We start from the raw sequence: 16,459 nt of genomic DNA on the forward strand, positions 1-16,459 counted from the left end.
TCGCAAAAAACAGGTAGAAAGAACAGTGAGGCCCCAGCAACAACACAGGTCATTCGTTCGCTATTACCAGGGCTCTCATACATATTAAAACATGCACTACAAGGGGGAACAAGCATTGGCAAAGCCAATAGGTCTCGCTTTTGGGACCTTATAAGTATTTAGTTACGCAGCACAATATCCCATAACTGTTGCATGGCTAAACACTTATAAGGTCCCAAAGGCGAGACCTATTGGCTTTGACAATGCTTTAGGGGGCGGGAATGAGCGGATACAGGCCAAAGTAACCTGTTAAAGAGAAAGACAGCGCGTGATGGGAAAGGCAAGATTAACCATCACGCCCATCGAACACGCACGCAACGCTTGCAGCCGTTTTATTACATGCAGGAAGGTGATTTGAAATCGATAACGCATTTAATCCGGAAACTAGTAAACCCCCTGCTCTCTAGCTACTGGGCACCACATCCCTTTTGACACGAGACCACAAGTCCCTTTGCAAGTGGCAAAGTAATTGCTGAAACCCCGCTTATGTATGGAATGATACAAATGCACACGCTCTTAGTGCAGCAGAAATACAGCAAGTTTGTATTTCTTAAAGGATACGATAATCTGAAATGTCTTCAGATACAAAAACGTACTTGAGAAGTAGGAGCCCTTCTACGTAATTTCAAGACTGGTAAAATGCCTCCGCCTTTCTTATACATAAGTTTTCTAGCCCGCGTGAAAGAGCTTTCACTTCTCTCCAGCGCCGTTGGTAAAACGTCTTTGCCTCCATCCTTTACGGCGAATTCTAAATCGCCATCGAAACTCATGCGCAGAGGGGAGTAACACAGTTTCATTATTTAAAGCAGCCAGTCTTTCCCTATTGAGACAGAAAGAAATGAGGAAATTTTAAGTACGTCATTAATATGGCGCCAAAAGATTTTTCAAGTCGGAGCGTTGATGGTGGTGTGGAGGCTGCAGCAGCAGGGACTGCTGCCGCTGTGTGTGTGTCGCTTGAACTAAAAGGAAACGAAAAGTGAGGGAGGGGGAACAGAGGAGGGGACGGAAAGTGGGCTTTTCTAATGTGCGTTGCAAAACCAACCTGATCTGACTTGCAGCAGTTTGCAACCTGAACCCTCCGAACTGCGTGTGTGTGTTTTATGTCAGAGAGAGATGCGAGAAGCTGGGAGAGTGGGAGAGGAGGGGACTAGCACTGAGATAAGCAACCCGGGGAGCTTTTTGTGAACGTTGTTATGGGGCTCTAAACAGACGTTTCCAGTGCAAGGCTCTCAACAAGTGCCAAAAAGGGAGGAGGGAGAAGCAGAGCATATGGTGTGCACTTTCGCGGCCGCTTTGATGTCCTCAGTGGCCGCGCGGCTCACTGAGGACATCAAAGCGGCCGTGAAAGTGATCAGGCAGTGCTTTTCAGGCTGCCAAATGGTGCGCGCGCGCCTGGCGCACATGCACTGTATTTGGAGGCCTGAAAAGCACTAGTTTGCACTTCCAGATCCCCCTTTTACAAAAGCTCTCGCGAGAGCAGCGCTAAAGCGCTGGCTCAGGCGAGACCTAAAAATGCATTCTCTATAGCCGTCCAAACATTCAATTTCAATGCACAGCATTTAATGTTTATAAAGCAACAGTTCACAACTACCCTATCGAGGTGCCTCAAACATGCACTAACAAGTGGAACAAGGCTACATTTACCATTTCTCATTGGTAAAAAAAACAAGCATTGGCATAGCCAATAGGTCTCGCTTTTGGGACCTCATAAGTCTTTAGTTATGCAGCACAATATCCTTGGTGCAACAACATCAACTGTTGCATGGCTAAACACTTATAAGGTGTGTAGGGTTTAGCCATCCAACAGCTGATGTTGTTGCACCAAGGATATTGTGCTGCAAAACTAAATACTTAAAAGGTTCCAAAAGCGAGACCTATTGGCTATGCGAATGCTTGTTTTAGTATTGTTATATGTAAGGTCTCAAAATTTTAACATTTGCTTCTGGGCACCTTGTCCATGGCGTTCGAATCCCTCCCCCCCCCCCCCTCCCCCCGTCCTGTGATATATATATATTTTTCATGTGTTTTTTTGTTGTTTCCTAGGTTTTTAAGTTTATTTTTTCACCATTAATTCACACACTAAACAAGCTAATCGGTTGGGTTCCGTTTTTCTGCTTTGTTCAAAATAAGCTACAGCAAACCAAACTCCTTTATAATGCAACGGGCGATCGAGTTGCATAACTCTACTTCTATTTAAAATACCTCTAAAGGTAGTAATGCATCATTTTCATTTGATTTGTTGTAAGCTCTTCGATGTAACACTAGCTAACCAGTTCATTGTTTCACCTCAGGCAGTGGTAAAAGCAATGGAGCAGTTGGCTCAGCAAGGGAAAGTCCAGGAGAAGTTGTACGGCAAGCAAAAAATCTATTTTGCGGACCAGGTTAGTATGTCCTTCTCCAGAACGTCTTCATCAAACGTTTAGTGTACACAAGGCATGATTTCAGGATATGACCGCATAGCTGCAGTGGTCACTGGCTGCATTGCAAATGCACATGAACCTGCGTTAGCATCGTCAAATCTTGAAGCCGTCTTAAGTTTGAATGCCTGTATACATTGCTGTAGTCCAGGGTCAACTTGCTAGATTTACCCGTAGTATTTTATTAGGCGATCATCCCCTGAGTGTCTATTTGTTCGGTGTAATGAAAGACGTCCGGTTTGAAGTCCGGTTGGCTGAAAGATGGGCACTGGGTGGAGTAAGTGGTTTTCCGGAGGAGTGTTCAACCCTCGTTGTTTTGAAATAACACAGGAATAAGTGAATACAAAATAAGACGTGATCTTTCTCTCCGAGTCATTGTTACTTTGTCTTTTCTATGTATTAAGTGTACATACAGTGACGTACTGCACAGCATTGGAAGGGCAATTGCGTCGCTTAGCAAGGCTCATTTTACAAGTCGCTCAACTCTTGGAGCTATTGCCCACATTTTCCATGCATAGCTTTTTTTTTTTTTGGCTTTAGTTTAAGGTTTTTTAAAAAAAAGTGTATTACAGATACAAAACCATTCAATAGTATATAAATACATTTTAACACCACAGTACAATTAACTGAGATGCACCCTTTCCTGTTCTTTCTCCCTGGCAGAGATAAATACGGAGGAGCTTTAAATGCCTATGCCTCACAATAGTGATCATGAGGTGACCTCATTTTTAGGTTACACAAAGCACTTCTTTGGGATGCAATAATTAAGGTCTTTCTTAAGACCGTCTTCAACATATCCTTGCCAATAGCATTATCTATAGAATTTGCTTTCATCGGAGCGCGTCAAGAATACATGATTAGATGCCTATGTAGCTTTGTTATGAAAGTGTCTGCCTGATTCACGTGCAAGATATATAACCTTCTTCCAAGTGTTGACGGCTTTAAACCCACATTATCTGTACAGTCCCAACTGTCCAACCAGGCCGGTTTAACAGCAAGGCAGATCTAGTCTTCCGTATTGCTTGTTGGATCCCAATGTGCCTCGCCATTGGTGTCCGAAACCATACTTTCTTCATTAATCCTTCTGATGGACTGTACAGTGGTCCTTTTCCCACCTGCTTCCTCTCCAGTGTAGATCAACAGTCAGTTTTGCTGTGAACTATGGTTAAGTATTTGTTGAGTGTCATGATTGTGGGTGGGTTTTCCCTTTAGAAATGAGGATTTACTACGTTTTAGAGACTGTGCTGTTGGGCTGGTAGATATTGTATTTCATTGAATGTATCTCGTTTTTTCAGGCTCAGTTTCCCTGCGTGAGTGACTCTGAAATCAAGAGCCTAGACAGTCAGATTGCAGAGCTGTCGTCAAAGGTGCAGACGGCACAGCAGAGTTGCAAACAAATGGAAATAGGTATGGAACGTGGTCTTCGATCCTCAGTACTCTGTTTACATGGAGGAGCACAATGCCAAGTGACTGGGTACAAAATGTCATTAATTCCCTTCACTATGAGAACATCTACTTTGCTATGTGTGTAGCGGTCTTCCACTCCACCTTCGCACCCAGCGATGAGCATACATGCACGTGCAGAAACAGACGTGCACATTCTCAGTCATATATACACCATCCTCACAGCCATTAATTGAGGACCATTTTTGTCTTCACTGCAAGTTGCATAGCCCTGTTTTAATTTACATCATTTAAGTTGAGCTGTCTTTGCTTACCCTAACGATGGGCACCTTCCAGTAAAGTTAATTCCACTTTGAGTAATAACTTGAGTGAATACAATTCTTCATTGTTAGATTTGGGGGCCTCTAGTTGGCACAGGTAGGTACTTGTGACAAATAGGGACCCTTGCCTCTAGTCAGGGTAAGGGGGTACACTCCTACAATAACCCCTTCTCACCCCCTTGGTAGCCTGGCACAAGCAGACAGGCTTATCTCAGAGGCAGTGTGTAAAGCATTTGTGACTACATACAGTAATCCAGTGACAATACTACAAATGGACACCACACAGGTTTTATATAAAAAATAAGTATACTTTATATAGATTTACCACAAGACCATAAATGACAAAAATACACAATACTATTACTTTAAGATGGTAGTTTTTAGCTTAATTTAGTTCAGTTCTTAAGATACGACACTTTGCGTCAATGTACCTTACGATGCGTTGCGCTTCCACGACAAGCAATGTCGCAGCGATGGAAATGCTGCAAAGTTTTGGTGCAAAGAAATAAAGACGTGAAGATCTTCCACATGTGGCGCGCTTCTCCGGGAATGCGAGACGTTCTCGGTTCGATGCGTGGACTGCAGCGGCGACACCCTGGTTCAGAAGTGCGACGGCAACAGCTCCAACTGCGACACTCTTCTCCCACGATGCGTGAAGCTTCCGCACGATGCGACAACTACAGCGGTGACACCTTTGTTCAGAAGTGCGGCGGCAGCAACAGCGACGGCTACACGCTTCTTCCTCGTTGCGAGACTCTTCTATCGGTGCAGTGTGACAACTCCAGCGGCGACACCCTTGTTCAGAAGTGCGACGGCAGCGACGGCGACACGCTTCGGCTTCGTTGAGTCGCGCTTCCAGCTCCTTGCGACACGCAGTCCCTCAGAAGGCCCAAAACAGCAGCAGGCACTTCCAAGGAACTCTGGGGAGCTGGGGGTTCAAGTCTGTTGTCCCTGAGACTTCAGCAGGAGGCAAGCTCTGTTCCAAGCCCTTGGAGATCCTTACAAGTTGAAATAAGCACACAAAGTCTCTTCTCCTTCCTTTGGCAGTCAGGCAAACCACTGCAGGCCAATCCCCCAAGCAGCACTTCAGCTTAGGTATAGTCTCTCCTCAGTTTCTTCAGGTTCCGCTCCTCAGTAAAAGTTTCTTCTTGTTCCAAAAGTGATCTAAATTCTTGGGATCAGGGTCCCACTACTTATACCCCAAAATCCTTTGTTCTCTGAGGGGAGAGGGGCATTTGCCCAGTCCAAACCAGTTCCTGAGCACTCTGTTTACCAGACTTCTCCTTTCCTTTCACAGTGCAGGGCAGAAACATCAGACGTCCCACAGGAGGTGGAGCCAGCATTGTGGAGGGAAAGCACAGCCCTGGAGCACTTTGTTGACATGATTCCTACTCTTCTTTTACAGTGCAGGGCAGGGCAGAGACATCAGACGCACCACAGGGGGTGGAGCCAGCACTGGTGGGGGGCAGGCACAGTCCTATTCAGGTCCCAGGTGCAACTCTTCCCTCCCTTCAAGATGCAGATCTCTCTATTCACCACCGGGCGGACTCACCCTGTCTCCTGGAATTCCCCAGCCCTGTCACTCAAACTCCAGACAGGGAATACACAGCCTAGCAGAGGCAGGTTTGAATGGTTAGGCAAGAAAATACCTACTTTCTACAAGTGGTATTTTCAAACACAGAATGTTAAAACCCCCTTCACTGAAAGACGTAGTTTATCATTCTGAGTTCAGGCATACTAAACTCGAATTTCTACCATGTTCTCTGAGTCAGTTAAGATTATAAACGTGTAATAATCTAACAGCCCATTCTGGCTTATGGAGAACAGTTAGCATTGCAATAGTGAAAAACGAAAATGGCTGTAATTCACTATCAGGACATGCCACACACATCAGGGCATGTCCTACCTTATACTTACAATGCACCCTGCCCTTGGGCCTACCATAGGGGTGTCTGATATGAAGAAAAGGGAAGGTTTAAGGACTGGCAAGTGGGTGCACTTGCCCAGTCAGCATGACAGTACCAGACTGCACGCAGGCTCTGCAATGGCAGACATTAGACACATTTTACAGGGCTGCTTCTGTGGGTGGCACAACCAGTGCTGCAAGCCCACCAGCAGCATTTGGATTTACAAGCCCTGGGCACACTCAGTGCACTGTACTAGGGTCTGACAAGTAAACCAAATCAGTCAATTATGGAATCACCAATTCATACATCAATTTACAATAGGGAGAGCATATGCACCTTAGCACTGATCAGCAGTGGTAAAGTGCCCAAAGTCATAAAACAGCCAACAACAGGTCAGAAAAAATACAGGAGGAAGGCAAAAAGTTCAGGGATGACCCTGCAAAAAGGGCCAAGTCCAACATTCATTTAAGTCAACTCTGATCCCTAACCCTTTCCCATCTGCTTACCTTCATTACGCAGTAGAGCCCATGTCTATCTACTTGATTTATACCGGTTTTCTTATTTTTGTGGTGCGTGGATTTTGGTCGTTCATCTCCCCGCCACCTAAACATGTTATGTGATACCCTTATGTCATGCAGCTCACAGCAGACCCTGCATTTTGTTTTCGTATTGCAGATGCTCAGAGGTTTTATTGCAGTCCAGATCATCCGTGTGATGCGACTGTACAGTTATCCACAATGTTTATCTCATTGAAGTGGCTGCTTTTATTCTTTAATACTTATTCAGTTATACATTGATCTTTCTTTTCCAATGGTTTATCCTAGAATTAAAAGATCTGAACAGCTCGATGACCACAGAAGCCATGGTTAAAGAAATTGACGACTTGAAAAAGGAGTGTGCCATCCACACGGAGAAACTGAAGAAAATTAAGTCTGCCACTAATCACGTGACTCCTGCAGAGAAAGAAAAGGTATTCAAGCTTAAACATACAAGTATGGGCAGGGCAGTCTTTGCATCTCATCTACTTGTTGAGTTGGCGTGCATGAGTCTACATGTATACACGTCGCATGTATGTGTAGAAGTAGGAAGAGCATGAGGGGCTGAATGAAATGTAATTTCCGATGAGTATTGCAAATGTGTTTTTTTTATTTGGAGTTTGAAATGGATTTTATCACGGTTTATAGTTCAGTGAATCAAACGGAATAATATGTAGAAGTTTCAACAATAAATACCCTGTAAAGCAAACACTGAAATCATATGTATATACAATTCATAGCGATTGGAGGTTTGAGCAGCAGGTTCATTGGTTTCATAGATCTGAGTGGAGAGGTGACTGTCAATTTGCAGGGTGGTTCTGGTGGTTGTCAATAGGGTCTACGTATTCCAAACCCAGTTCATATTGTGGCTTCCCTGAATGATGTGGCAAGTGGATTAGATATAGTTTCTCCTACTAGAGAAGTTGATATTAGATCTTATAGCCTCGTTTCCAAACCAAATGACTCCACCCGCCCTTCCAACCTTGTGCACCCTGGAGTAAGAGATCCTCTCCCTTCAGCTCTTTGGTATTGCCAGTCTTGTAATCCCCTAAATCAGAAACTCTACAAGAACTATAACAAGCACTGAAAATACAATAGGTCTCGCCTTTGATCAAGTTAAAGCCATTTGCTTTGCTAATGGTATTGTATAGCAAAGCAAATGGCTTTAACCTAATGAAAGGCGAGACCTTTTGCATTTGTAATGCTTGTTTCTGTCTGCTGACATAATGGGACGTGGGTGCTGGTTGACTTACCTGCTGCTGCTTGCTGCAGTGTTCTCTGGCTGCAGTCTGGCTACTGGGCTGTCCTCAACGTCCTGCTGCGCAGTCTCCTGGTTTGCTGGGAGCTGCGTTTGTTGGCGGACGACCCCTTGTGGCTGGGGCACCGGACGTCCCGGCGCATCTTCCTGTGGCTTGGCCGATCAGGACGTGTTATTGATGCTGTTAGGTGACTCGGGCTGGTCTTGGTGGTGCCCCTGGAGTTCCTGGCTGACCAGTGTGGTGTTTCCTGCATTGCGGCCATTCCACCCTGGTGGCACCTGCTCTTGTCTGATCTCCAATGTTAAGCAGGGTCGGGCTTGGTTTCTACCTGGATGTGGGACCGACTGGGGATGCCATGTGCTGCTGGCTTTTCATGTTTGCCTGGCACTGGTCCGATGGAGGGTCCTTGGCTGGAAGAAGGCACCAAGGGCAGAAGAGAGGCACAGGGGTGTCAGGATGCAGGGTTTACAGGCATGGGGCACCAAGGGCAGAAGGGAGGCACAGGGGTAAAGGATGCATGGGGTGCGGGAAGAAGGCCCCAATGGCACCAGGGGGGCACAGGGTAAAAGGATGCACATGGTGCCGGAAGGAGGCCCCAAGGGCAGCAGGCAGGTACAGGGGTGTCAAGATGCAGGGGCTGCAGGAAGGAGGCCCCAAGGGCAGCACGGAGGTACAGGGGTGTCAGGATGCAGGGGGTACAGGGAGAAGGTAACAAGGGCAGAAGAGAGGCACAGGAGCGTCAGGATGCAGGGGTAAAGGCATGAAGCACCAAGGGCAGAAAAGAGGTATAGCGGTGTCAGGATGCAGGGGGTACAGGAAGGAGGCACCAAGGGCAGCAGGGAGGCACATGGGTGAAAGATGCACAGGGTGCCGGAAGGGGGCACCAAGGGCAGAAGAGAGGCACAGGGCTGTCAGGGTGCAGGGGGTACAGGAAGAAGGCTTCAAGGGCACTAGGGGGAACATGGTGAAGGGATTCACATGGTGCAGGAAGGGGGCACCAAGGGCAGCAGGGAGGTAAAGGGGTTTCAGAATGCAGGGGGTGCAGGAAGAAGGCACCAAGGCCGCAAGGAGGCACACGGGTGTCAGGATGCAAGGGGTACAGGAAAGCGACATCAAGTGCATCAGGGACATAGTGAAAGGATGAAAGGGGGACAGGAAGGAGGCGCCAAGGGCAGCAGGGAGGGACAGGCCAGAAAGGACGCACTTGGTACAGGAAGGAGGCGCCAAGGGCAGCAGGGAGGCACGAGAGTGAAAAGATGCACGGGGTAGAGGAAGGAAGCATCGAGGGCAGCAGGGAAGCACAAGGGTGAAAGCATGCAGGGGGTACAGTAAGGAGGCATTAAGGGCAGCAGGGAGGCACAGGGGTGAACAAGTGCGCTGCATACAGGAATGAGGTACCGAGGGCAACAGGGAGAAAGTGGGTGAAATGATGCAGGAAGGAGGCATCAAGGGCCGCAGGGATGCATGGTGATGAAGGATGCACGAGGAACAGGAAAGGAGCATCAAGGGTAGTAGAGGGTACAGGAAAGAGGCATCCATGGCAGCAGGGAGGCACAAGGGTGCAAGGATGCACGGGGTACAAGGAAGGACTCCTCAAGGGCTGTAGAGGCGCACAGGATGAAAGGATGTAAGTGTTGCAAGGAAGGAGGCTTCAAAAGCAGCAAGGAAGCATTAGAGTACAGGGATGCACGGGGTACAGGAATGAAGAAGGGTAGCAGGGAGGCACAGGGGTGAAGGGTCTATGAGGTACTACAAGGAGGTATGAAGGGCAGCAGGGAGGCATGGAAGTGAAGGATGCATGGGGTACAGCAAGGAGCCATCAAGGGCAGCAGGGAGGAACAGGGGTGAGGGATGCACGGGGTTCAGGTATGAGGCATCCAGGGCAGCAGGGAGGTAGGGGAGTGAGGGATGCACGGGGTTCAGGTAGGAGGCATCAGTGGCAGCAGGGAGGCAGGGGAGTGAGGGATGCACGGGGTTCAGGTAGGAGGCATCCAGGGCAGCAGGGAGGCACAGGGGTGAGGGATGCACAGGGTTCAGGTAGGAGGCATCGATGGCAGCAGGGAGGTAGGGGAGTGAGGGATGCACGGGGTTCAGGTATGAGGCATCAAGGGCAGCAGGGAGGTAGGGGAGTGAGGGATGCACGGGGTTCAGGTAGGAGGCATCAAGGGCAGCAGGGAGGCAGGGGAGTGAGGTATGCACGGGGTTCAGGTAGGAGGCATCAAGGGCAGCAGGGAGGCAGGGGAGTGAGGTATGCACGGGGTTCAGGTATGAGCCATCAATGGCAGCAGGGGAGTGAGGGATGCACAGGGTTCAGGTAGAGGGCAGCAGGGAGGCAGGGGAGTGAGGTATGCACGGGGTTCCGGTTTGAGGCATCAATGGCAGCAGGGAGGCAGGGGAGTGAGGGATGCACGGGGTTCAGGTATGAGGCATCAATGGCAGCAGGGAGGCATGGGAGTGAGGTATGCACAGGGTTCAGGTAGGAGACATTAAGGGCAGCAGGGAGGCATGGGAGTGAGGTATGCACGGGGTTCAGGTAGGAGGCACCCATGGCAGCAGGGAGGTAGGGGAGTGATGGATGCACGGGGTTCAGGTGTGAAGCATCAAGGGCAGCAGCGAGGCAGGGGAGTGAGGGATGCACGGGGTTCAGGTGTGAAGCATCAGTGGCAGCAGGGAGGCAGGGGAGTGAGGGATGCACTGGGTTCAGGTGTGAGGCATCAAGGGCAGCAGGGAGACAGGGGAGTGAGGTATCCACGGGGTTCAGGTAGGAGGCATTAAGGGCAGCCGGGAGGCAGGAGAGTGAGGGATGCACGGGGTTCAGGTATGAGGCATCAATGGCAGCAGGGAGGCAGGGGAGTGAGGGATGCACGGGGTTCAGGTAGGAGGCATTAAGGGCAGCAGGGAGGCAGGGGAGTGAGGTATGCACGGGGTTCAGGTAGGAGGCACCCATGGCAGCAGGGAGGCAGGGGAGTGAGGGATGCACGGGGTTCAGGTAGGAGGCATCAAGGGCAGCAGGGAGGCAGGGGAGTGAGGTATGCACGGGGTTCAGGTATGAGCCATCAATGGCAGCAGGGGAGTGAGGGATGCACGGGGTTCAGGTATGAGGCATCAATGGCAGCAGGGGAGTGAGTGTTGCACGGGGTTCAGGTAGGAGGCATCAAGGGCAGCAGGAAGGCAGGGGAGTGAGGTATGCACGGGGTTCAGGTATGAGCCATCAATGGCAGCAGGGGAGTGAGGGATGCACAGGGTTTAGGTAGGAGGCATCCAGGGCAGCAGCGAGGCAGGGGAGTGAGGGATGCACGGGGTTCAGGTAGGAGGCATCAAGGGCAGCAGGGAGGCAGGGGAGTGAGGGATGCACGGGGTTCAGGTAGGAGGCATCAAGGGCAGCAGGGAGGCAGGGGAGTGAGGTATCCACGGAGTTCAGGTATGAGGCACCCATGGCAGCAGGGAGGCAGGGGAGTGAGGGATGCACGGGGTTCAGGTATGAGGCATCAAGGGCAGCAGGGAGTCAGGGGGGTGAGGAATGCACGGGGTTCAGGTAGGAGGCATCAAGGGCAGCAGGGAGGCATGGGAGAGAGGGATGCACGGGGTTCAGGTATGAGCCATCAATGGTAGCAGGGGAGTGAGGTATGCACGGGGTTCAGGTAGGAGGAATCAAGGGCAGCAGGGAGGCATGGGAGAGAGGGATGCACGGGGTTCAGGTATGAGCCATCAATGGTAGCAGGGGAGTGAGGTATGCACGGGGTTCAGGTAGGAGGAATCAAGGGCAGCAGTGAGGCAGGGGAGTGAGGGATGCACGGGGTTCAGGTATGAGGCATCAGTGGCAGCAGGGAGGCAGGGGAGTGAGGGATGCACGGGGTTCAGGTGTGAAGCATCAAGGGCAGCAGGGAGGCAGGGGAGTGAGGTATCCACGGGGTTCAGGTAGGAGGCATTAAGGGCCGCAGGGAGGTAGGGGAGTGAGGTATCCACGGGGTTCAGGTAGAGGGCATCTAGGGCAGCAGGGAGGCAGGGACGTGAGGGATGCACGGGGTTCAGGTATGAGGCATCAAGGGCAGCAGGGAGGCAGGGGAGTGAGGGATGCACGGGGTTCAGGTATGAGGCATCAAGGGCAGCAGGGAGGCAGGGACGTGAGGGATGCACGGGGTTCAGGTATGAGGCATCAGTGGCAGCAGAGAAGCAGGGGAGTGAGGGATGCACGGGGTTCAGGTATGAGGCATCAAGGGCAGCAGGGAGGCAGGGACGTGAGGGATGCACGGGGTTCAGGTATGAGGCATCAATGGCAGCAGGGGAGTGAGGGATGAACGGGGTTCAGGTAGGAGGCATCAGGGGCAGCAGGGAGGTAGGGGAGTGAGGTATCCACGGGGTTCAGGTAGAGGGCATCAAGGGCAGCAGGGAGGCAGGGACGTGAGGGATGCACGGGGTTCAGGTATGAGGCATCAAGGGCAGCAGGGAGGCAGGGACGTGAGGGATGCACGGGGTTCAGGTATGAGGCATCAATGGCAGCAGGGAGGCAGGGACGTGAGGGATGCACGGGGTTCAGGTATGAGGCATCAAGGGCAGCAGGGAGGCAGGGGAGTGAGGGATGCACGGGGTTCAGGTATGAGGCATCAAGGGCAGCAGGGAGGCAGGGGAGTGAGGGATGCACGGGGTTCAGGAATGAGGCATCAAGGGCAGCAGGGAGATAGGGGAGTGAGGGATGCAAGGGGTTCAGGTATGAGGCATCAATGGCAGCAGGGGAGTGAGGGATGAACGGGGTTCAGGTAGGAGGCATCAGGGGCAGCAGGGAGGCAGGGGAGTGAGGGATGCACAGGGTTCAGGTAGAGGGCATCAAGGGCAGCAGGGAGGCAGGGGAGTGAGGGATGCACGGGGTTCAGGTATGAGGCATCAATGGCAGCAGGGAGGCAGGGACGTGAGGGATGCACGGGGTTCAGGTATGAGGCAACAAGGGCAGCAGGGAGGCAGGGGAGTGAGGGATGCACGGGGTTCAGGTATGAGGCATCAAGGGCAGCAGGGAGGCAGGGGAGTGAGGGATGCACGGGGTTCAGGAATGAGGCATCAAGGGCAGCAGGGAGGCAGGGGAGTGAGGGATGCACTGGGTTCCGGTATGAGGCATCAATGGCAGCAGGGAGGCAGGGGAGTGAGGGATGCACGGGGTTCAGGTATGAGCCATCAATGGTAGCAGGGAGGCAGGGGAGTGAGGGATGCACGGGGTTCAGGTAGGAGGCACCCATGCCAGCAGGGAGGCAGGGGAGTGAGGGATGCACAGGGTTCAGGTGTGAAGCATCAGTGGCAGCAGGGAGGCAGGGGAGTGAGGGATGCACGGGGTTCAGGTATGAGGCATCAAGGGCAGCAGGGAGGCAGGGGAGTGAGGGATGCACGGGGTTCAGGTAGGAGGCACCCATGGCAGCAGGGAGGCAGGGGAGTGAGGGATGCACGGGGTTCAGGAATGAGGCATCAAGGGCAGCAGGGAGATAGGGGAGTGAGGGATGCAAGGGGTTCAGGTATGAGGCATCCAGGGCAGCAGGGGAGTGAGGGATGAACGGGGTTCAGGTAGGAGGCATCAGGGGCAGCAGGGAGGCAGGGTAGTGAGGGATGCACAGGGTTCAGGTAGAGGGCATCAAGGGCAGCAGGGAGGCAGGGGAGTGAGGGATGCACGGGGTTCAGGTATGAGCCATCAATGGTAGCAGGGAGGCAGGGGAGTGAGGGATGCACGGGGTTCAGGTAGGAGGCACCCATGCCAGCAGGGAGGCAGGGGAGTGAGGGATGCACAGGGTTCAGGTATGTGGCATCAGTGGCAGCAGGGAGGCAGGGGAGTGAGGGATGCACGGGGTTCAGGTAGGAGGCACCCATGGCAGCAGGGAGGCAGGGGAGTGAGGGATGCACGGGGTTCAGGTGTGAAGCATCAAGGGCAGCAGGGAGGCAGGGGAGTGAGGGATGCACGGGGTTCAGGTGTGAAGCATCAAGGGCAGCAGGGAGGCAGGGGAGTGAGGTATCCACGGGGTTCAGGTATGAGGCATCAAGGGAGGCAAGGGAGTGAGGGATGCACGGGGTTCAGGTAGGAGGCATCAAGGGCAGCAGGGAGGCAGGGGAGTGAGGGATGCACGGGGTTCAGGTGTGAAGCATCAGTGGCAGCAGCGAGGCAGGGGAGTGAGGGATGCACGGGGTTCAGGTAGGAGGCATCAAGGGCAGCAGGGAGGCAGGGGAGTGAGGGATGCACGGGGTTCAGGTGTGAAGCATGAAGGGCAGCAGGGAGGCAGGGGAGTGAGGGATGCACGGGGTTCAGGTAGGAGGCATCAAGGGCAGCAGGGAGGCAGGGGAGTGAGGTATCCACGGGGATCAGGTATGAGGCATCAAGGGCAGCAGGGAGGTAGGGGAGTGAGGGATGCACGGGGTTCAGTTGTGAAGCATGAAGGGCAGCAGGGAGGCAGGGGAGTGAGGGATGCACGGGGTTCAGGTATGAGGCATTAAGGGCAGCAGGGAGGCAGGGGAGTGAGGTATGCACGGGGTTCAGGTAGGAGGCACCCATGGCAGCAGGGAGGCAGGGGAGTGAGGGATGCACGGGGTTCAGGTGTGAAGCATCAAGGGCAGCAGGGAGGCAGGGGAGTGAGGGATGCACGGGGTTCAGGTATGAGGCATCAGTGGCAGCAGCGAGGCAGGGGAGTGAGGGATGCACGGGGTTCAGGTATGAGGCATCAGTGGCAGCAGGAAGGCAGGGGAGAGAGGGATGCACGGGGTTCAGGTGTGAAGCATGAAGGGCAGCAGGGAGGCAGGGGAGTGAGGTTTCCACGGGGTTCAGGTATGAGGCATCGGTGGCAGCAGCGAGGCAGGGGAGTGAGGGATGCACGGGGTTCAGGTATGAGGCATCAGTGGCAGCAGCGAGGCAGGGGAGTGAGGGATGCACGGGGTTCAGGTATGAGGCATCAGTGGCAGCAGCGAGGCAGGGGAGTGAGGGATGCACGGGGTTCAGGTATGAGGCATCAGTGGCAGCAGGAAGGCAGGGGAGTGAGGGATGCACGGGGTTCAGGTGTGAAGCATGAAGGGCAGCAGGGAGGCAGGGGAGTGAGGGATGCACGGGGTTCAGGTATGAGGCATCAGTGGCAGCAGCGAGGCAGGGGAGTGAGGGATGCACGGGGTTCAGGTAGGAGGCATCAAGGGCAGCAGGGAGGCAGGGGAGTGAGGGATGCACGGGGTTCAGGTAGGAGGCACCCATGGCAGCAGGGAGGCAGGGGAGTGAGGGATGCACGGGGTTCAGGTATGAGGCATGAAGGACAGCAGGGAGGCAGGGAAGTGAGGGATGCACGGGGTTCAGGTATGAGGCATCCAGGGCAGCAGGGAGGCAGGGAAGTGAGGGATGCACGGGGTTCAGGTATGAGGCATCAAGGGCAGCAGGGAGGCAGCGGAGTGAGGGATGCACGGGGTTCAGGTAGGAGGCATCAATGGCAGCAGGGAGGCAGGGGAGTGAGGGATGCACGGGGTTCAGGTAGGAGGCACCCATGGCAGCAGGGAGGCAGGGGAGTGAGGGATGCACGGGGTTCAGGTAGGAGGCAGCCAGGGCAGCAGGGAGGCAGGGGAGTGAGGGATGCACGGGGTTCAGGTAGGAGGCAGCCAGAGCAGCAGGGAGGCAGCGGAGTGAGGGATGCACGGGGTTCAGGTAGGAGGCATCAATGGCAGCAGGGAGGCAGGGGAGTGAGGGATGCACGGGGTTCAGGTAGGAGGCATCAAGGGCAGCAGGGAGGCAGGGGAGTGAGGGATACACGGGGTTCAGGTATGAGGCACCCATGGCAGCAGGGAGGCAGGGGAGTGAGGTATCCACGGAGTTCAGGTATGAGGCACCCATGGCAGCAGGGAGGCAGGGGAGTGAGGTATCCACGGGGTTCAGGTGTGAAGCATGAAGGGCAGCAGGGAGGCAGGGGAGTGAGGGATGCACGGGGTTCAGGTATGAGGCATCAGTGGCAGCAGGAAGGCAGGGGAGTGAGGGATGCACGGGGTTCAGGTGTGAAGCATGAAGGGCAGCAGGGAGGCAGTGGAGTGAGGTATGCACGGGGTTCAGGTAGGAGGCACCCATGGCAGCAGGGAGGCAGGGGAGTGAGGGATGCACGGGGTTCAGGTAGGAGGCAGCCTGGGCAGCAGGGAGGCCGGGGAGTGAGGGATGCACGGGGTTCAGGTATGAGGCACCCATGGCAGCAGGGAGGCAGGGGAGTGAGGGATGCACGGGGTTCAGGTAGGAGGCAGCCAGGGCAGCAGGGAGGCAGGGGAGTGAGGGATGCACGGGGTTCAGGTAGGAGGCAGCCAGGGCAGCAGGGAGGCAGCGGAGTGAGGGATGCACGGGGTTCAGGTAGGAGGCATCAAGGGCAGCAGGGAGGCAGGGGAGTGAGGGATGCACGGGGTTCAGGTAGGAGGCATCAAGGGCAGCTGGGAGGCAGGGGAGTGAGGTTTCCACGGGGTTCAGGTAGGAGGCACCCATGGCAGCAGGGAGGCAGGGGAGTGAGGGATGCACGGGGTTCAGGTAGGAGGCACCCATGCCAGCAGGGAGGCAGGGGAGTGAGGGATGCACGGGGTTCAGGTAGGAGGCACCCATGG

General features: G+C 53.6%; 1 protein-coding gene across 5 annotated transcripts in view; it reads left to right on the top strand.

The window, feature by feature from the left end:
• The window catches only part of LOC146869515 (homologous-pairing protein 2 homolog), a 139,871-nt gene that overhangs the window by 95,082 nt on the left and 28,330 nt on the right, over positions 1-16,459 (top strand). For all 5 annotated transcript variants that reach the window (XR_014961067.1, XR_014961069.1, XM_085603493.1 and 2 more), the window contains 3 exons: positions 2,331-2,420; positions 3,752-3,863; positions 6,912-7,057. Coding sequence is in view for 3 of the 5 variants with exons in the window: in XM_085603493.1 (XP_085459619.1) it covers positions 2,331-2,420; positions 3,752-3,863; positions 6,912-7,057 (348 nt within the window). In the remaining 2 variants the exon portion in view is untranslated. The remainder of the gene's footprint in view (positions 1-2,330; positions 2,421-3,751; positions 3,864-6,911; positions 7,058-16,459) is intronic.

Source organism: Triturus cristatus, chromosome 1_1 (assembly GCF_964204655.1).
Source record: "Triturus cristatus chromosome 1_1, aTriCri1.1, whole genome shotgun sequence".
Classification (NCBI taxonomy): domain Eukaryota; kingdom Metazoa; phylum Chordata; class Amphibia; order Caudata; family Salamandridae; genus Triturus; species Triturus cristatus.